Source organism: Drosophila mojavensis, unplaced genomic scaffold (assembly GCF_018153725.1).
Source record: "Drosophila mojavensis isolate 15081-1352.22 unplaced genomic scaffold, ASM1815372v1 contig_74, whole genome shotgun sequence".
NCBI classification, from domain to species: domain Eukaryota; kingdom Metazoa; phylum Arthropoda; class Insecta; order Diptera; family Drosophilidae; genus Drosophila; species Drosophila mojavensis.
Genome location: NW_025318899.1, coordinates 6,395,001 through 6,417,256, shown reverse-complemented (window position 1 = coordinate 6,417,256; position 22,256 = coordinate 6,395,001). Strand labels below are relative to the sequence as shown.

Genomic DNA, 22,256 nt, shown 5'->3' with positions numbered 1-22,256 from the left:
CAGATTAATGTGTGCTTAACTTCTGTTAGAGATAAGAATATTCATATCATATATGCAGATATATTTGAGTAAACTCAAGAGAAAGATAGCACTATCTACGATTCTTTTATTTTATCGTTTTATCCAATTTATCTTTTATACCTCATATATTTCTAAATATAATAATGGAATATAACATATAAATTTTATTCTATATATTTTTCATTTTATTTATATTTATTTTTAATTATTTATATTATATTTATTTATTTTTTAATTGTATTTTGAATTGTTATGTTTTTAACAGTATATTAAAATGAATGAATCATTTCAACTTCTTTATTAGGATATTATATCATACCAATTTTTCATAACTGTTTTTGGCTATCAACATTTTATTTTAGGTTTCTAATGATGAAGATTTACAAAAGTTTATCTATCTGAGATTAGCTCATAGATCCAGTTCTCAGTTCACTCCAACGTAAGTCCCATAAAAATGAAGTTATTAAAGAGCAGCTTGCTCTATAGTGTTATTGACTTTTAGCTAAAGCTTTTGTTCTATTTTCTGTGGTAAAGTTCTCAGCATTCAATGCAAGTGCTGTTCGATGTTTTGTTGTTGTTGTTGTTGTTGTAGTTGCTGTTGTTGCATGTTTCCTTTTAGCCAAAGTGGCAAATTGACTGGCATGCATATTCTTAAGCGGCAATGAGTTCGACTGCCTGATTGCCAGACAGCCAGACGACTGAGCAAGCGCAGCAGAAAGAGACAGAGACAGCAAGAGAGAGAGAGAGAGGGGCAGTGCTGCTTTCCCTCTTGCACCACCGTTAGAACATCTTAAAGGCTTAAGTGCAGCGGCGTCGCGTTCTTCGCGTCTTCGGCTGTTCCCAGCGCACGTTGGTGGCTCTTGGCCAGGCTTTAACTGCACATTTGCATATCAGCTCGTAAATATGGATGGGCTGCTTGTGAGTCTATGAACTTAGCTCTTTCTACATGTTTTTCTTTTCCTTTCTGTTTTGCTGTTGTTGTTGTATTGCAACACAAATTGAAATGCCTGGACTGTGAGCCTGTGCCCATTCCCATGCGTTTTACATTTGACATTAAACTGCCCGATTCTGATTGAGGCAATGGCCCCTGCCCCGGCCCCGGCCCCTGTCCCTCACCCTGCACCCGCCCACCACTTGGACTCACCTGCGCTCCGGTATGGTGCTATAGTAAAGCAACAGCGTGGCCAGCTCGTAGCAATTGAGACCAGCGCCGGCCACCGCGTCCGCCTCCACATGGACAAGTGGGTCGCCTTGGAGGGTGCGTGTGCCTGCGAATAGATGCAAATCGAATTGAGTCTCGAAATGAATTTCAATTGCTTTCAAACAGCGCCTTGGGTGGTCGAAGCGCCGACGGAGCGCGCGTTAATGTGCGAAAAAGTGTGTGAATTAATTGAATTGAATGGCTGGCAAATCACTGCGAATTGGAATTCCGATTGGGGCGCCAATTGGAGCGCTTTTCACCCAGGCCAGGCAGGCCTTGCGGGCCTTGCAGGCCTTGCAGGCTAACTGCCTAACGGGGCGTTGTGAATTTTCCAATTTATATTTATAAGTTTTTCGGCTCATGGACTAGCGAAAGTCTAGAATTATATGCGGAGCAACAAAATGGAAAGTCGGGATATATGTTTACCTGGCAAATAGACGCCGCTGTTCAACAGTTTCTCGGGCAATTCGCTGATCGAGTTGGGCGGCAACAGTTCCGTTTCCCGCTCCGTCTCCCTCTCCCTCTCCATCTCCCTCTCCATCTCCCTCTCCGTCTTCGGCTCTGCCAGCTGCGTCGTCTCGCTGTTAAGCGCTAGAAATTGACAAGTTTTCATACATAAATATTACATTTATCTTTTATATATATATTTTTTTTATATATCTTTACATATATATCTTTTGTTATATAGGTTAATTGCATTTTAAACGCTCGACGAAAACCTTGAAAACTCGTTCAGGATCTGCTGGCAACACTCTTTACTTTTTTGCATAATATTGCCATTTGATTAATTTGGCCACACACTTCAGGTCCCCTCGCTTTCGGGCTGGGGGCGTGGCCAGACCAGTTGGCCTCCCATTAATTTCGAGCTGGGCACTTTCGCGTGCGACAATTTTGCGCTTGTAACAAATGCGACACATTGCAGCGTCTGCACAAATTCTGTGTGCACTACCTGCGGCCGCACCACCTGTTCGCTGCATACAAATGCTGCCCAGGTGCTCGGCATGGTGGCATTGCATGCATAAGTATGTAACTCAATACCCTGGCCACAATTGCCCCCGCACTTGTCAGCTGATTTATGCACGCTTGCAAATTGCACCCACACGCCCGAAATCCGACTGCGAGTCGATCGCATTCCGGCGCACAGTGGTGCCGGATAGGCATCTCTGTGCACCGTTTAAGCAAGGCGTAGCCCTAACGCAATCAGCGAGGGCGTGTGCTTGCCAATCGCAGCTACTCGTTGACCTGATTGGCGAAGTTTTTATGACGCGAACTGAGTTTGAATTCGTAATGGAAAAGGGCTCAGCTATCCGGGTACGAATCAGAGGCAGGTACAGTCGATGCCATAATATCAATGTCACCAACAATATGACGAATTGACAGTATATATATGTGGCTACTGATTCGAAGTACTCCCCATTGTATTGGCATGACGCCAGAGCAGTCGAAATCTATCATAGATATATGTAGGTAGCATTGGGATCCGGGTTCTAGCTCCAAGCAATAACTCTATCAATTCAATAAGATTCATTTACTAGAAACAGAAGTACTCCTCTAGTACTAAATATAGGTAGCATTGGGATCCGGGTTCTAGCTCCAAGCAAGCACTCTCTCAGCCCAATAAGAATAATTTAGTAGAACTAGACAGCGTTGGCATATAGGATAATTCTATTTGGAAGCGTAGATCTACATAGTAGGAATATTTTGCCTATATTTTTGATTAACTTTATTTATTGATTTTATTTTATTTTATTTTTTTTTAATTTACATTTGCACCACATCGTGCACCACTGTGCGCTGCACTGCTTTGGTTTCTCATTTAATTTTCATATTTTAGGCTTTGACAAATTAAAAGGCATTTGCACCGTTGTTGCTGCTGTTGCAGCTGCTGTTGTTGTTGCTGTTGTTGTTGTTGCTGCTGTCGTGGAAACAACGATATTTTGTGGTTAACCAACGCCTGGCGGATGCTGTGGGCCGCCGTTGTTAATGGCTAATGGCTTTTTGTGTGGCTTTTGTGGCCGAGCCGTGGGCGTTGGCAACGCATTCTATACTCCCGGGGCACACAGTCGAGCAATTGCAACGGCTTGCAAGTGGACAAGATATCGAAAGCAAAAGCTGTGATCTATCGATCTATCCATAGATATATGTATATCTTATCAAGTCAAATTGCGAAAGCTTCTGTTGTTCAATAGTTTCTGAGACATTTCCTCAGCTTCCAGTGGGTTATGAGATTCACAAAGAAGAGCACAAAGGCAAACCAATAGCAGTTGGCAAAGACGAACCAGAACCAGCTATCCTCAGTGGCAAAAAGACAGCCACGACGATAGAGATTCGTGGGAGTCTCCACTTGATTTCGGTAGCAGGAGGCTGGCACGACGTCCTTCTGGCTTACATTGCCATAGTTGGCGGGGCCATCGATGCCGCAGCAGTGGTACACGATCTCATAGTTCCACAGATTGTCGGTGTAAAAGCTGCGCACTACCACATAGACATCCGTATACCTGATGACGCTGTAGCTGCCGGCAAAGAGCAGAAAGACGCCCAACGAAAAGCAGACTATAATAGACTAATGGATCGGGAATTTAGTGGAATAGCAATCTCGCTCTCTGTATCTCTGTCTCTCTCTCTCTCTGTCCCTTCCACTTACCGCCAGCAGTAGATTGCCCATGCGACAGCAAATCCAGCACAAATCGAGGAGCAGCAGAAATACGCAAATGCCCTCCACCCACGACATGAGCACATAAAGTGTGCTGAACTCATAAACTTTACCAATTTTGACAGTCACATAAACAAATTGGAATAACGTGCCACTATACAAATACTAGACTGAGGATATTTCGATGCAGACTGAGATATTTTTGCACATCACATTTACCGTCAAAACCCCATTGAGCATGAGACAGGCTCCAGTCAATTGCTGACTCGTGCATTCCCAGGCGGTCTTAACGCACATCTCTACGCTGCGTTCTCGTTATGCTCTATGTTGACATAAGGCCTTGAGGGAGTGATCTAGAAAATGTTATTAGGCTAAAGAATTTTTGATTTCAGTTTCTGAATTTTTGAAAGTGTTCCCTATGTTAACTCAAATGTTAAGTAGAAGTAGAAGTAGAAGTAGAAGAAGTAGAAGTAGTTACAGAGAAAGCTAAAGCTTACATTCTAATTACTTATAAAACGTAAATGTGCAAACATTAATAATATTTTCAGCAGATCGTTCATATTTCAAGTCTCGTAATGAAAGTGAATAAGAAAAGCAACTCTGAATGAATCACAATCACAGATCTTCAGCTATCCATGCGACCCTAGCTCAAGCCAGATATCAAATACAATAGATAAGCAAACTCTCTATGAATGCCCCAAACAAATAATCATTTCCCCACAGTAAATCAAATTTTTTCAAATGAAACCCGCGAAATCAGCGAGCGAAAGAAATCATAATTAATCAAATTGAACTCGAACATACTTTCGCTAGAATTCTTAACAAAGCTCCACGATCAGCGCCGCTTTAATTGAATTAAATGTTAAGCACAAATTTATGCACAGAAAATATATCAAATTAGCGGTAAATTTGCGCGATATCTGAAATCGAGTTATTAGCGCAGACCGACTTCGACTGCGACTTCGACTTCAAAGCGAATTGCAGCGCAGCTCTGGCTGCGGGGCGTTTAATTGAATATTGTTTAGCAGTGGGCGTGGCGCTTTTTATAGCATACAAAAGAAAAAGAAAAAAAAAACGGAAAAACAAATAGAAATAACGCCCAGCAATTGAGATAAGCGCAGCAAGTGGAGCATTGGCTGGTCTGCTTGGCGTATGCGTAATGCAATATATTACGTATACGTCGCGCTGGCATTTACTTACCGCGTGTCTGACGCTTCTCGCCAGCATCGGTGGCCTCCTCGTCGCTGTCAATGTGCGGAAATGAGCTGCCCAAACAAAATAGCGGCAAGGCAGGCGATGTCGATGCAACAAGCTCTGCATTGTTGTTGTTGTTGTTGTTGTTGTTGTTGCTGCTGTGGTTGCAGTTGCTGTTGTTGTTGTTGTTGCTGTTGCTGTTTAGATGGCTGTGCAGCTCCTCGCTGGCGCTCGAGCTGCTGCTGCTACGCTCGCTGGCATTGCTGTTGCCCGACGAGGTGGAGTTCATGCTATCCTGTCGATTGGTCAGGCGCCGGAGCATGTAACGATTGTTGAACAGTTTGTTTTTGGTAATTAAATCGCTGCGCCTCAGTGCGCACTTTGGCGATCCAATGTTGTTGTTGCTGCTGCTGTTGCTGTTGCTGTTGTTGTTGTTGGCCTCATCGAGCTGATCCTCGTGCAGTGCCAGCGGCATCTGCAGCTCGTTTAGCGACACGCGCTCAATGCTGCGCTCCACGCTCACGAGCAAATTCTGCAACAGCTGCGGCAACTCGATGGCTTCGTTAGCCTCACCCTGGAACTGCGCCCTCTCCTGTGCCGCACTCTGTGCGTGTCCTGCTGCAGCAGTTGCTGCTGTTGTTGTTGCTGTTGCTGTTGCTGCTCCCATGGCTGCCATTGACATCTCTAGTTGCAGCACGCTCAGTGGCTGCTGTTGCGTTTTAGTGTAATCGATATGAATGCAGTTGCTCTGCCCTCCACTCGGTGTGCTCCCCTCTTGCTGCTGCTGCTGCTGCTGCTCGGACGAGCGCCAAACGACATAAAGCTGCGGTGTGGCCTCTGCGTCAGAATCTGAAAGGAAAAAGGAAGTGAAAATATGACTAATGAAGGCAGATAAAACACTGGAGAGCGAATATATAGAGTCGTAAATTCACAGAGATTAATTGCATTGCTTCGCCTGTAATCAGTTCGAATAAGTGCAAAGAAATCTGGGAAACTATTTTAAGAGTATGCTGAAGGTGAGAGTTGAGATTGTTTTAAAATCAAGTTTAGCTGCATGGATATATCTGGTATATAGATATGGTAAAATATGGTAATAAATTTCGTTTTTCTCTTCTGTCTCATCTCTTATCATCTGATTATTTGTCTAACCTCTTCAGTTTTTTCTTTTTCTCTCTTCTCTCCTTTCTCATTTCACTCTTATTTCATCTCTCTGCATCATTCGCTGTTCTTTATTATATATTCTTTATTCTCTTTTCATTCTCCGTTTATCATTTATTTTCTTATATTTTCTCTCTGCACACGCCTGTCTTTCTCTCTCTCTCTGTCTCTTTTTCTCCCTTCTCTCTCTTTACCTCTCTCTGTATCTACATTCTCCATATAGAATCATACATAATCATACATTGTTATAGCTCCTTAGATAGATATCCATGACTAGTTCGTTCCACTTACCCAATTTGACACACAGATAGAGCTCGGCGGGTTGGAGTGCGTGCGCGAACTCAGAGTCGCTCAGCTGGAGTACGAGGGCTCCATTGGATGTGGCCAGCGGCCAGCCGGCATGCCATAACCAGGACTGCAACGATAGCCAATGAAAGAGATTGAAGATTGAGTAACGAAATCATTTGCAAATTTTTATTATTACGACGATTACATGTTGTGGCACAGCGTGCCAAAGCACAGGCTGCGACTACACTGAAATTATGTAGGCAACAACACCCGCAAGTGTTAAGCTGCAAAAAGGAAACCGAAACAGAAACCGAAACCGAAACCAAACCGAACGAAAACTCCAAATCGCTTAGACTGAAAAGCGCATTAAAAATGGCCCAGGCTGTCAGATATGCATAGTAGAGGTATTCCCCTCTCTTACTCCATCAGTCCTCCCTCTCTCTCTCTCTCTCTCTCTCTCTCTCTCTCTCTCCCGCCCTCTATGTGTATTTGACTGTGGGCCTATCAGATGGCGAATATGCCAGTGCCGGGCCTGGGCCGCGTGGCGAGTCGCGATGCAAAATTATAGATAAATCATGCAAGTCAAACTTTAGCAATTTTTAGCTAATTTTTGGCCATTACCCACAGGCTCAAGAAAAAAAAAAAAAAAAAAAAACGCGACGTAAACAAAACAGAGAGAAAAAAAAAAAAAAATAAAACAACAAGATTTCACCCCTACGGGAATGTGAAATCGAACTTGCAACTCAGAAAAGCGACTTGCAACAGACTCTTTGTGGGGACCTTTGGACCTTGTGGCTGCACTGGACTGCGTTGCCAGAGTGCGCTATTAATTGTTGCAAGGCGAAAATGTTTTGCGCATTGTTGTTAATTTGCGGAAAATGCGCAACAACAACAACTGCAACAACAACAGCTGAAAAACCTTCACTCAACAACGAATTGGAGGTGCGCTCACATTTGGCTTGATTTATAGCACCTTTTGACTCAACACAAAAGCTCTGCTATTTGATAGTTGTTGCTGTTATTGTTGCTGTTGCACATGCCACACAACAGAGACCCCACACAGCATACAGAGCGAGAGCGAGAACGAGATAGAGAGACAACAGCCAACATAAATCAATTGTTGGCAGCACAGAGCTGCGCTGCAAGTGGGCCAGGGTGCAGGCGGTACAAGGGGAGGGCGGGGCAGTGCCGTAGCGACTGCTCCAAAATCCATTCAAACAGAAAATGATCAATTTTGTCATTTGATCAAAGCCGCAGCGAAACGATCGCAACGCATCGTTTACAATCGATTGAACAAAATGATCATCGCCACACACACAACAGCAACAACAACAAGAGTAACAACAACAACAACAACAACAACTTCCCTTTAGTCAGATTCATGTTGTATAAGCCGCTGTCGCCACATGCTAAAAATGATGCCAGCGCTCATGCAACATTTTCAGCTTGATTGAACGCCAATTCCAGAACAGCCTCGCATTGTTGTTGTTGCAGTTGTTGTTGTTGCTGTTGCTCTTCAATATTAGGTTCTAAATCATTGGCATCGTCGTCGCTTCGGTTTCGTCGTCATTGACCCAAATGCGCGCGTCGCTCGGACGCCGCTTGTCATTGTCATCCAAAGCCGAAGTCGAAGCCGGAGCCGGAGCCGTAGCCGCTCTCTGCCTGCCTACCCTTGCCGTGCCACGCCCCTGCGCCGCAAAATGCCTCAATTTCAGCTCTTATTTTTAGCGACTTTTTTTTTGTCGCTACTTTTTTTTTTTTTTGTTAGAATTCTTTTGCCCATTTTGGCTTTCAAAGTCAGCTGCGGCTCGTTTTCAATTTGCTGCGGCGACAAATTTCCGTTCCATTGGCGGCATTTGCTTTAGGCTTGCGGCTTGAGGCTCGAGGCCTTTGGCATTTCGTTTCGTTTCGTTCTTTTTATGGTTTTTATTTTGTTATAATTTTTTGTTGCCCTCCATAAATCTGGGAGGATTTGTCTGAAAGGATTCGGCATTGGCAAAAGCAAACGCATTTATCATTGCGATAGGCTGAGCCGTTTCGTTTAGTTTCGTTTCGTTTCGTTTTATTTTTTGCTCTTTTCATTTTCATTTTAATTTTTTCTGTGGCTCATTCCCACGCCTTTGATGTTGAAAACTAAATTACAATTCCTGTTGTCCACGCAAAAAGTTCGCATAAATATTTATACGCGTCAAATGGAGCAGGAGTGAAAGTGAACGACTAGCAGATACCCTGTAAGATATAATTTGATCATGAGTGTTGGTCTTCGTTAGATTGGCATCTATATTTGAAGATTGTTTATTGACATTTCTCTATGCTGATAGATTACAGGGTATTTTTAATAATTTTCTATTGATCATTAAAATATATTTATAATTGTATTATTGTCCTATTTCTTTTATTTATGAGGCGAGCGTGCCTCATTGCTATTAAATTACAGGGTATATACATACAGGACATATACTATATTTAGTTATTTTTAACAGCTAAACTTCTTCTGTATGGGTAACATACCCTTGCTCAGCAGTTCACAGGGTATTGCGTATCTTTCAGCGCACTTTATGAGTAATCAAGCCGACAAGCAGTTGGCATTAGCATATATGCAGATCAAGATACAGATATACATATATTTTTATGCATACACAAAAATACATCCGAATCCGAATTCGACTACGAATCCATGTCCCAGTCTCACTCATTCTGTCTCTCTCTCTCTCTCTTTCTTTCTCTCTGCCTGTATTGCCTGTTCCGCTATCGTGTGGCGCCCAGCCTATGGCAATTATTCAGTGCGGGTGCCGTCGCACCCGGAGCGGCGCAGACTGGGCCGATGACGGGGCCATTGGGACCACCGTCAGCGCAGCACAAATTACGCATGCAAAAGGCGCGTTGCACGGACAGGAGCGATGGGAAGGCTACAGGGGGAACGAGAGGAGAACAGGGGAACAGCGGGACAGACACACTCCCTCAGTCGCACACTCTGCATTTGGCTTGTTTTCTTAATAAATTATAGAAATATAAAATGAAAACAGAGACACAACTTGTTGGCCGTTAGCCGTTGCCCGCTGCCCGCTGGCCGGAGACAATTGTTGTGGGGTGCGCCGACGCCCAGTTTCATTTTCGATATTATTTTTGTAATTTTGCTATTTTCGTAATTTTTTGGAAATTTGTTTCTCTATTTTGGTGTTTGCTATTTTGTTGCTCCTTCTGTTTGCGGCGCTCCAAGAGTAATTAACATGTTGGCGAAAAGGGCCACACCTGGCCGAAAAGTGCCGCTGGCACAAACAATTTTAATTACACATACGCCGCGTTTGCCGCCAAAGCAAAGCAGCATGAGAAATCCGTTTCGACAGAAGGCCATCAATTTGGCGAATCAATTTGATATTTGCCTGTCCCTGGCGGCGGACTTCTCGAGTGGCCGTTGGTGTGACTAATGCCATGGGAAATTCATTGAAACTCATTTGTTAAGGGTATTGATTAATATTTTTTTCTTTCTTTTTTTTTTTTTTGGCTTGGCAGCTCGCAAATTATTACGTAGAAAAATATTATGAAATGTGGGCGTGGTGTGATGGAAATTAGAGAATTTGCTTTGAAGTGAAGAAAGTTATTGCATAATTCATGAAGCATATGAAATTGTAAAGAGTTTGCCGAACTAACATGTGATTAGCTTGAACAATTAAATTCTGTTAAAGATGTAAAGTAACCGAAGCCAATTGGATATTAAATTTGAAGAGAAATTAATCTTAACATAACGTGTAAGCTACTCTAACACGAACTGTTAAGCTAAGTTTTAAGTCTTGTCAATTCAATCAAAGAAAATGTTAAGAGACACTCGATCCGTGCGATTAATGTTAGCCCAAGCAAGTTAACATATTCCCTGTAAGCTTAACAGCATTGTGCTAAAGGAAACTTATATTAACATAATGCATTTCTAGTATGACACAATTGAGGCTTTTTACATTGCTTGAAGGGGAACTTCAGCTGTTAAGTTAACATTTTCCCAGCAAGAACTAAAATGTTGCTAATAAGATTAACAGCATTGAGCAGAGAGAGGACAATGTATGTTAAAGCAAAGGCAAGCAACGCCTAGGCTGCTGTTAGCTGTGATATTAACACTCACTTCTAAACAAACATTTGACTCAAAGTTAACTAAATATAATGACCCCAAAATGCATAGAATCTAATTAAGCAAAGAGTAATTTTTATGAACAAACAAGAAAGCAGCGATTTCTCAATGTCTTGTTAATGAGGTCTCTTTAGTTGACATTTTCACTTGCAAGCACAAGAAGTGAACATTATTCAATTGCAGTCAATTACTTTAAGTTAGTAATATTAGTTGACTTGGCATTTAAGAATGCAATGAATGTGAACTGAGTAACCATGAATATTAAAATCAATTTCAGTCAATTAGTCAAAGCTTAGCAAAGCGCAGGAATTTTAATGAGCTACATTAGGTTAACATAAAGTTATTTTATGCAAATTTAAATATTGTCAATTAAAGATATAACAAAAAAGAAAACGCTTAACGCTTTTGCTTTTTATAAACGATTTCGAATCACGAAATATCAGAACTTGGATGATATTTATCTATCTCACCATAAACATTTGGCATTCCATTGAACACCATCTGCAATGCGCTTAGCTCTGCGTTTCTTTTGAACTTTTTGCACAAACAAAAGCGAGTGAATTTATTGCAGTCAACGTCACATTTCCGCTTCATCTACCAGAACGGCCATCAAGAGAATGCCAGCACCACCGCCACCACCACCGACAGCACCACTGGCAATGGCCAAAGCCAGGGCGCAGCCACACCTACAAATTGTTTGTTTTGCAAAAGCAGGAGCAGCACACACACACACATAGATACACTCTGTGTGTGTGTGTAATGTGGCATATTTATGTATATTTTGCATGTTGCTGGAGCTGCCTGAGGATGGGGGCAGCAGAAGGCGCAGCGTGACCAAAATAGATCAGGTCTAGGCTGTCATGCTCGCTGCATGGCCGGAATGCAAAGGCAGACGAACTTCTGCAACCCCCACTTGCCGTCTCTGTCTCTGTCTCTGCCTCTGGCCCCCCATCTTCAACTGAGCTGATGGCATGCCAAATTCAGCTGTTGTTGCAATTTCTTCAAAGCGCGGCACTGGCAGCTAGATGAAGATGATTTAGGCAAACAGCAAGCAGGAAGTACAACACTGGCCATATCGATTGAGTGTTGAAATATTATAGGGCAGCATGAATGCTCTACAAACAGAAATAACAGCAAAAAAAAAGAGAAGTGCAAAAAATTGGAATCAAATATGCGAATCAGGCACTTCACAGCCTGTCAACTTAACGGGCTTAAGATAACAACAGGCAACAGGCAGGAGGTAGTGGGCAGCAGGCAGGAGACAGCAGGCAGGAGGCGGCAGGCAACAGCTAAAGATTTTCGATTTCGTGGCAACATCAAAGCAGCAGCTACGATTACATCAGTGCACAGCGAACGTAATGCAACAGTTGAGGCACTACGCTTAAAGACAGCCAACGAGATGAAGACAATGATGCGATGCGATGCGATGCGATGCGGCTCAATTACGACTTACAATTGCCGTCGAGTAACAGCAAAAACCGGTACAACTTAGAGCTGATATTCTACAGCTGCCGCGCTGCCGCACTGCCTCGTTGCTGTGGTGCTCGGTGGTTGCTGCTGCTGCTGCTGCTCCAATCAACCACTTTCAGTTCACAGCTGATCATGAACTTCGGCAAAAGCAAAACACAGCAACAACAACAACAACAACAACAAATCAGCTGAAAACGAGTTTTTATAGCCTCATGGCATAATAACTGAAAAACAACAACAACAACAACCACTACAACAACAACAGCAGCTGAAAGATGATCTTGACTCGAGGTCTGGACTCTGATTCTGTCGGGTAATTGAAAATGTTGTTAGCCAACATCAATACCAAAAACGTTCATAAACTTGCCACAAACAGAGATAGAGATAGAACGAGAGAGAGAGATGGAAAAACACATTAAAACTAAAGCCAATATATAAAGTCGAAAGGGTTTTCCAAGCATGCGATTTGCTTTTTTGGCCAATAAGGAAGTCAGAATTCGATATTAGAAAATCAAACAGGCAGCAGTAGCCTTTTCTCTTTTACTATTTGTTGAGCTTCAAATTTGCTCATTCGCAGTTTCTAGGAAAAGTTCTTGGTCGCAAACCACGAAATGTAATTGTTTTTCGTTTTTATTTCTTTCTTTTTTTGTGAGGGGGGATTAGAAGACATTGACTTTGAGGTGGAGGTTGAGTATATAAGGACGTGGACAGCAACAAAGACAACAACAACAAGCTGAAATAACATCGACAACGACATCGTTGGGCAAATCGAAATCAACTTTATGCACGTAAAATTTTAATGAGCACAGCACGAAGTCAATTTCAATGCTAATCCGGCGGCTAAAACGGACAAAAGACACAGACATGCAGACAGACGTAGGAACATTTAGACAGTCAGCCAGACGGACGCATATTGTATTGACCAGGAGTCGGAGACCACCGGGCCAACGGGCCAACGGGCCACCAGCCACAGCTCTGGCTGCCTTGGCTGCCCTGGCCCTGGCCCTGGCGGTTCAGCTGCCACATATGCCCTCAAGCCACAAATCACGAAGGTGGCGCACAATCTGACATCCCACTCACAACTGGGCTCCAGGCAAGGTGTCGCTGTTGTCTACACAAAAAGCCACTACACTGTGCTACACGATTGCACTGCAAGTTCTGGGTAAGGTAAAAATGTAGGGGAGCGATGGAAGTGGAGTAGGGTTTTGTGAATTTCTGAAACTAATACTAATACTGAAACTATACTAACATATATATAACATATAATATATAAAAGAAAAGGATTTTCCAAAAAGAAAACTTTTAGTAAAGACTTTTAGCATCTAGAATACTTTTGACAATTTTAAAATCTATTAAAGTTAATGAAGCAATGACAGCAGGTGATTTGCTTAAATTTATTCAAAATTCTTGGAAAATGTGCTCATGCAGTTTTAATCAGGTTTTTTGGCTTTTATCTATGCTAAGACAGCTGAAGACAGCTGTGTGGATAAGTTGTAAAGTGCATGAAAGCACATGCTGAAAAGTTAAAGTTAAAGTAGAAAAGTTTCTAGTGTGGTTTGAGATTATATATAGATATATAGATTTAAGTATAATTATTAAAGGTTATGCAAGTGGAAAAGCACAATTAGGCATTCAACAATGATAGATATTATAAAGGTTCAATAGGGTACAATACTAATGAAGAAATATTACTAATTTATTTAAAAGTGTATTGTAGATATACATATGAATGAGATGTGAATCTAATAGGATCCACAAAGCTCATATACGTATGATACCTAAAGTTCTACTTGAGATTTGTGACTTTATCAATGATAAACTTTAGCGTGATAGACCCAAGTTAAGGATTAGAGGAAATATGAAGAGTTAAGATCGTCTCTAATAGAACAAATTTAATTACGAGCTGTATAATAGTTGATCAATAAAAAAGTATTTTTGCTAAACATAAAAACGCTCTAGGAAGCTCTCGTTTTTTTTTTTTTAATTTGATATTTGCTGTATATGCAAATCTTTGTTCAACTCCATAACTAAAACCAATTGCACTTTCAACTTTCCGCAACTTCTTGCCATTCATTTAAATGCAAGTCTTTTATGCTGAACCGCAACCTTGCCTTGTTGTCTAGTGTTATAAACAAGCAACGCTTTGAACTTGACAAATGCAAAAATAACGTGACGCCAAATCAAATAATCCTGGCGGCAACTTCAACCTCCAACTTCAACATCAACTTCAACTTCAACTTCAGCTCCAACAGCAAGTCTAATTTATGATTGAACCATTTATTAGAGCTTGGTCAAAGGTGCACACACAATTGTCGCAAAGGGCTTGTCACTCATTCATGGGGATTTGTTACTGTAGTTGCCGTAGTAGTTGTTGTTGCTGTTGCTGTTGTTGTTGCTGTTAACAATTTATTTGAAGCATTTGAAGCAGCCGTTTCTCACAGCGAATGTGTCTACCTGTTGTTTGGCATTGCAGGAAGCGTTCACCTTACCCAGACGAGACGAGCCAAGACGAGTCGAGACGAGACGCGACGCGTCGAGTTGGGCAGACAATGACGATAATGACATAAAAAAGAAGAAAACAAAGTAAAACAAACAGCAACAACTGCAACAACAACAACGACAGCAACAACAACTGGCAGTCAGTCAAACAAAAAGGAACACAATGTAGACAGACACACACGCACACACACACACACATTCATTTGTTGTGTCTGGGTTTCGGTGTCTGCCACTTGATGTGGACCCCAGCTAAGGCAACAACAGCAGCTGCAGCTCGATCTCCAGCTTTGGCTTCAGCTCCAACCGCAGCTCCTGCCGCCCATCTGCCTCTCTCCTTGTCTCTCTCTCTCTCTCTCTCTCTCTCTCTCTCTCTCTGTCTTCAAAGTCAATCCAAGCTGCGACTCATCATCAGCCTGGAGCTGGCTTTTGTTGGCTGGCTTAATTACTAAGCAAGTCACACGCGCTTGAATAATTCAAGGCTATCTCGAATGCAATTCTGGACGACGTCTTCGTATCTATTGCCAACTGCACAGCTGCGCATCCAGCTCTTTGTATATAAATATATATAGAGGGAGAGAGAGAGAGAGAGAGAGAGAGAGAGAGAGAGAGAGAAACGCATCAAATCCAAACATCACTTAAAGCTACTGCGTAACATAATCTGCCTGGCTGGCGGGGATCAGGGACCAGGGAACAGGGAACAGGGCTTGGACTTGGGATTGGGATTCCGTTTGTCACTGTCATTAACAACGCAGCTGCCAGTTAGAACTAAGTACCTTATAATGAACTGGCTAATGTGCAAGTATATCAACAAATAGTTAACCAAAGCAGAAACAGACGCACAGCAGGTATTCCTAAGAGTTGTCTATGGTAAGTGATATGGCGATAGATATGAATTGCATAAGAAGGAAAAGAATCTTTAGAGCTGAACGTATGTAGTTGATGCCAGTTGGGTAAGTAATACATGTTAGATAATTTATATGGAGTATACCAAAAAGTATCTATAGAGTAGTTTGGACAAAGCTATGCAAGTTGTGCAAGATGAAAGAGATCTGCTAGAGTATGTCTTATGTATGCTAAGAGATAGTGAAGTAAGAACGATTGTTTAGCGAAGCAAAGAATAAATGATAAAAGAACCAAAATATCTAATATAGTATATCTGCTGACCATTAGATACGTTTTATAAGTAAGTGGTATGCTGTGAAAATGATACGAAAATATTAGAAAAGATCTATAGTTTTTTGGTTCTATAGATACTTTCCTAAGATTTTCATTTTATTTCACTTACGTATAGTATCTAGTATTTTTAAAGAGATAAAAGAGCAAGAATATGTAAATGATCTTAGGAGGTGTCAAATCATTAAACATGTATCAAGCTGTTAGAGTATAGAATAAAGTATATAAATATACTTTATATACTTTAAATACTAGGTCATTAAGTACATAAATAATATAGTTAGACCAATTTTTGCCAAAAAGTAGCATTACTGAATATCATATAAAGTGTATGTTTGAAATCTTCAATCAATGATTCTTAAATGCCTGGTAAGAAAAAAGTATATGATATATTATATGATTTTTCTAGATATATAACGAGCAAATTTCTTTAAATTTGCAGGTAACTAAGACAGCAACAATTACGCTTACCTAAAAATACATCTTATTAACATTTCAAATTGCAGTAAATTTGCAACTCATACTTGATTGCGTTAAAATTTCTTTTACCTCAAGCCAAAGTCTATTAAGTTAGCGAAGCTCATTAAAGCTTTAAATCATATTTGATTAAGTTACAATGACTCCCAACAAAAACTAAAAGCTCTTCAGTTGTAGTCCGTCGTAGTCGGCTGTTCAAAGCGTGTGAGTAAACTTGATGTTTGAACAAGAGAAATGAATGTTCAATAGATTTGTAAACACTTGAATGCCTTCACTCATAATTCATGCTCAAATGTTATAGACGCATTATAATTCATCCATATCCATATCCATATTCATATCCTTAACGACAACTTCCTCTTCAGCTCTAATACGACATGTGATTGTCATGACTTTATAGCCAATTCACACTCACACCACACACACACACAAACACACACACACTCGCACACACACACTCAGTCATGCACAACACGTGTCTATTCATATGAATGTGAGTGCGCACTCGTGAATGCATTTTACAAGTTATTTTATGCAAGCCATAAATATGCACTTTACACTTTGCACATTTCTTTTTCTTTACCTTACTAGCTCTGTCTCCCTTCCTCTCTCTCCCGCTCTTGCCGTCTCTTTCTCTTTCTCTGTTAGCCTTTTTAATGTGTGCGCACAAGCAAAAAACAAACAGCCAGCCAGAGGATACAGATCGAGTATCTCTTAGCTCTTCGAGGAAGACAAAGTGTGTGAGCGAGAGAGAGAGTGAGAGAGAGAGAGGTGGAAGGGAGAGAGCAACATGTCCCGTAGTGTCTGCCTGCATACAAATTATGTACAAACATGTTTTTCAGAAATGTTCAATTCATTATCGCTAACAAATGCCGATCATGTTTGTGTTCAACACACACACACACACACACACTCGCACACACACACACAGTAAACAGTTCAAAGCACTTTTAGCAGCTCAAAAATTATTGCTGGACTGCAGAAAATCTAAAACGTCTGGCAACTGCATTTGAAATTGGGTCTGCAGAGACTTTATGAAGTGTAGGAGGGAGGAGGGAGGAGGAGAAGGAGGAGGAGGAGCGGAAGGGAGCAACTACTGCTGCTGCTGCTGCCGGGCTCAACTCGGTAGCCGTTTGCCATCCAAAGCACTTCGATGCTCAAATCTCTGCAGCTCCGACAGTAATTGCTGTTGAGCTAAGTGATATGCCATGTACCAGCTGCAGCAACAGCAACAACAACAGCAACATCAGCAACAGAATCTGAATCTGAATTCAAATCCGAATCGGAATATGTATTTGTGTGTTCAGGCCTAATCAGTTTGAACAGGGGCAACAAACAAAGGGCAGCTAGCCCCTAGTCTCTGCCTCTGCCTCTGCCTCTCCTCTCTCTTTACTTAATACACAATTTCCGCTTACAATTTAGTGGCACTCGAAGCGAACAAAAAGCGTAAAGCGTAGCAAACCTGATGAGAGTTGCGACCCTTTCCCCCATACATATGCACATACATATATATATGTATATACATGCTTATAAGTATATGTTACCCCTTCCCTATATACCCTATATTGCCCTTTCTAAGTGTGCGTGTCGCTGCGTCTGCGCACAAAAAGCCGAATTAAATTACAGAACGTGCTTCATTCATTCAAAAAAGAAGAAGAAGAAAGAAGCTGAAAGAACAATCAAATAAAAATAAATAAAAGCAAAGTAAAAGTGTTTGAAGTGTGTGTGAAGTGTTTAGTGCCAAGCTGCCAGATACCTCGCAAGGCTTTGCTTTACTCTAAATTCTAATTCAAACTCTCAGAATTCAATATAAACAAAAATAATATAAGAACAGACCTAAAAATCGAATTCTCATCTCTTCAATTATTTTCTTTTCTGATTGATCTCCTCTAATATTTAAATCATCTCTTAATTTTCTTTCCTTCCAGTTTATCATAATTTTATTTCAGCTTCCCATTATATCAATTCTTTGATCTTTGCCTAACTTATGCATCATTTAGCATTTCTAATCTCTTATCTTTAATCTAAACATCTTATTTCTTTCAATTTAGAATTTCTTATATTTACCTAAAAAATTTTGCCCCTCAGCTCTTCTGTCTTCCATCATATCTTCAACTTCCATCAATTTCCAACTCTCACACATCTGTTCTTTTCATTCTTAAGCTGTGAGATATCCTGTAAAATATTTTAAGCTGTTTTCTGTCTGTCTGCCTAAAGTGCTTTAAGTTGACATCATATCAAAGTAATTCTTCCCACTCAATCTTTACTTTTCTAATCTCTGAATTTCGAAATTTTCATCTCAATTTGATTTTTTTGATTGCTGATAAAAGTGTTGAGTGGGGCAGACAGTTTACGTATTTGTTTATTTTTTTTTTTTTATTGACAATTGAAAAGAAATGAATACAAAAGAAAAAATAATAATAATAATAAAATTAAAAATGATTTTTTCACTAAAAAAAAAAAAAAAAAAAAATACTACAAATTAAATAAATGAAATACAAAAATTTTAATTAACAAGGGAATGATGATTGTGTTAAATACAACCCGCTAAAAAAATAACTAACTAACTATTTATACTTTTTCGTTTTATTTACTAACACAAAATAATTGAGAATCATAAAAGTAATGCCCATAGCTTTATAAATATGAATAAATATAAAATCTGTTAAGCAGTTCATAGTTTCTCCCAGAAAATATTTAATTTTTACAATCGTAAACAAATTATGTTCTAAAGCGAAATGGCACTAAGCTTTTAATTTTTCAAACAAATTTAATTTCTCAAAAATTAATTACGAAAATTTGTTCATAAATATAGCCAAATAAAAAAATAAAACATTGTTTTCTTAAAAATATAAAATTATAATTTATTTCTTTATTTTATTTATATTTTATTTTCTTTTTTATTCATTTTAGTTCACTTTTATCTTGTTTTTTTTTTTTTTTTTTTTTAATTTTAATTTATTTTTTAAATATCTCGATCTAAGAATTGAATTTTCCTCTGGCTATGTTACAAATTTATAATCCTTTTACTCTAAATCAAATATTTTAATATTCATTTTATCATTTCTATTTACGTTTATCTATTTCTTTAACTCTTGCTCTACCAAAAATTTTTAATTTCGAAAGAAAACACTTCATTTTATAGGGTATACGAACTCATCAAACGCCACTTCACTCACACGCAGCTAAGATTCTTTGCAGCGAATGTTTTAAGTTTCATTATTAAACACACGCACACACACTTAAGCACTCACACATACTAATGGAGAGAAGAGAACGCACAGCTTGAGAAATTAAAAGGCAATTAACATGCAACAAGGCAGCTGCAACTGTGAAGTTGCAAGTAGCAGAGGGTAGGAGGCAACCAAGAGGCCAGAGGGCGCCCTCTGCTGTTGCTGGTGCTGCCACGCCGTGGGCTCAACATACGTATATTTTTTACGGCTTCTCTACAAAAATCAGCTGCAAATGTGCGTAGTAATTTTTCGCTGATTGATTCAAATAATAAAAAAAAAAAAGAACGTTTGCCAGAGTCAAAGTTGCTGCAGCTTGTATGTAGGTCACTTCAAGCAGAGATAAAGATAGAGAGAGATGGAGAGAGAGAGGGGGATGGATGTAGACACCCACAGCTAAATGTGTTGTGCGTGCCACGCTGCGTATGCGTAACGCAAATTAACATAAATTACACTTTAGACACAGCAGCAACAATTGCAACAGCAACAGCAACAACTTGTTGATAAGCAACACACCAACACACACATACACACCACACACACACACATGCAGACAGTTTGTCAAGAACACATTTCGATTGTAAGTCTCAATAAGTTTTCAATTCGATTTCATATTTATTTTTCCATTCTCAAGTCTGCACTTGGTCGACAGCCCACACTTAGTCTTTGGCTTTGTTTGTCATTGAGTGACCAAATCCAAAAGCCTCTTATCGAGTGAAGGTTCTTAAAGTCTTAGCGTAGGTCGAAGGACGCATTTCCGTACTTATTTCTCATTTTTTTGTTTTTTTTCGTAAACAGACAAAGCAAAACACATTCCAATTTACAGTGCTAATTGCCTGAAAGTTCAGGGACGCCACTTGGTAGAAAACCGTTATGCAAAAGTAAAAATACAATTTTACAACTATAAAGTTTGAGCTTTGAGCTCTGCATAATAAAAAACAATTGTTGGAAATTACCTCAAACTATATAAAAATAAGATATTGTAAAAGCTTTGATTAAGTATTTTATGGGCAAATATTCAAATATTTCTCTGACTAATCACACTTTAAGGCACTTCACTTCACTGAGATTAATTTATAGACATTTGATTAATTTATTTGATTATTATTTTGCTGTTGTTATTCCTGTTGCACATTTCTTGTTGGCGTCACAAAAAAACCTGCGAAATACGAAAGGTTTCGTTTCGTCTTCGCTGCTTGTGTTGTTTCTTGTTGGATTTTGTTATTATGATTTTTTCTGTTTTGCTGTTCGGTTTTCAGCCGCTCACAAGACTGCGCGCCGCGAATTCAAATCTCAAACTGACAAAACCCGAAGCCGAACAGCAATGCGACTTATTTCGACCTATTCGTGCAATTCGACCAATTCGCTTGGGCGCACGAAGTTGTGGGCAATCCAATTGGTAAAGCGCATGCATGTTATACTCAGGATGGCACTGCTATGCTCAGTTTGGCACTGCTAAGCGTGCGGAGTTGAGTGCGGCGCGTTTGCCGGTTTTTCGTTTATACCTAATTTAACAGTGACCAGGGCTGCGCTAACAGAGTTTTGATTAGGGAATTGTTTGATTAGATTTATTAATATTTTTTATTAGAGATATGTATAAGTGGAATTTTGGGATTTAAGATTCGCGCAAAGTCTTTGAAATATGTGTTCTTAAGAGCTGTTTTGGTGTTTAAATTTTTTTTAGAACTTTCAATTTTGTAAAAACTGGACATTAACATTTTTTTTTTTTCTGCAGTATTTGCTATTTTTTACAATTTTTACCTTCCATTTTATATATGTATAGCACAGTTTTAATTAGTTCTTTTGTGTGTTTTCCTGCATGCCCCATAAATTATTTATCTTACGATCCGAGTTTTTTTTAGGTCATCGGCTAGCTTTATAGCACATTTACATAGATCTGTCTGTAAGTAGCCATAAAGAATGCGCTATTGTTCGATTAAATATGCACAGGCACATAAACTATGCCCATTCCTCGATTTCGCGATTCCCAATCCCCAATCCCCTATTCCCGATTCCCATTCCCATTTCAGAGTTCTGCCTACACCCATTCTGAAACCCCCTGCCAATGGCAGTGCTATTTTCATTTCCATAGCTGGAGATCGTTAAATTGCTCATGCGCTAATTTGCGAGCCTGCGAGAATGAGAGAGAGACAGAGCTAGAGATAGAGGGAGCGAGCATCTACTAAATGATAGATCTCTGTGCTGCGATCTCTTCTTTAAGGGTTCTCGAATTGGGCTGGGGCCCAATTGTAGGGCATCCGCATGGATTCAGTGTTCGGTGGGGCACTTACCTCGCCAATTTGATGAGTGGCGCGCAGCGTTGCGGCAATTTGCGCAAATTTGCATAGGTAACGCTGCTCGAAGCGCGGCAGGCAGCCATCGTATCTCAGGGCGAGCAACTCACGTGCCTGGCGCATTAAAATCGCACGCGTGCGTGCCCAGTAGACGGGATAAATGTGCGACAGATGCCTGTCAATCAGCTCAGCCAGCTGGACCCCATCCGCATCCATGTGGCATTGATTTGTGGCAACTGTTGGTGCCTGCTCGCCAATCACAAATGAACAAATTAAGGGCTTAAGTTAGTTGTTGATCTAGCAATTGTTGTTGTTGATGTTGTTGTTGCTTTTGGATGGATAGTTACCTCTTGCAATGGTACCTTTTGCTCTGCCATCTCCTCCTGCTGCTGCTGCTGCTGCTCCCTTGGCTCTTCATCGGTTTCAGATTCGCTGCTGCTGCTGCTGCTGCTCGACTCCTGCGGCGCTGTTGGCGCTC

The 22,256-nt window shown here is 40.4% G+C and overlaps 2 protein-coding genes across 3 annotated transcripts in view; both read right to left on the bottom strand.

Moving 5' to 3' along the window:
* Window positions 1-22,256, bottom strand: part of LOC6581589 (triple functional domain protein) — a 54,336-nt gene that overhangs the window by 20,198 nt on the left and 11,882 nt on the right. For both annotated transcript variants that reach the window (XM_032731618.2, XM_032731619.2), the window contains exons 2-7: window positions 22,126-22,256; window positions 21,776-22,024; window positions 6,519-6,642; window positions 5,076-5,918; window positions 1,649-1,813; window positions 1,166-1,289 (exon numbers count right to left, since the gene is read on the bottom strand). The exon at window positions 22,126-22,256 is cut by the window's right edge and continues 826 nt beyond it. In XM_032731618.2, the coding sequence (XP_032587509.1) occupies window positions 1,166-1,289; window positions 1,649-1,813; window positions 5,076-5,918; window positions 6,519-6,642; window positions 21,776-22,024; window positions 22,126-22,256 (1,636 nt within the window). The remainder of the gene's footprint in view (window positions 1-1,165; window positions 1,290-1,648; window positions 1,814-5,075; window positions 5,919-6,518; window positions 6,643-21,775; window positions 22,025-22,125) is intronic.
* On the bottom strand, window positions 2,920-4,318 carry LOC26527161. The gene is made up of 3 exons (XM_015161927.3): window positions 4,095-4,318; window positions 3,867-4,040; window positions 2,920-3,785 (listed from the first exon to the last, which is right to left on the bottom strand). The coding sequence occupies exons 1-3, from the start codon at window positions 4,170-4,172 to the stop codon at window positions 3,405-3,407; spliced, it is 633 nt and encodes a 210-aa protein (XP_015017413.1). The 5' UTR covers window positions 4,173-4,318; the 3' UTR covers window positions 2,920-3,404.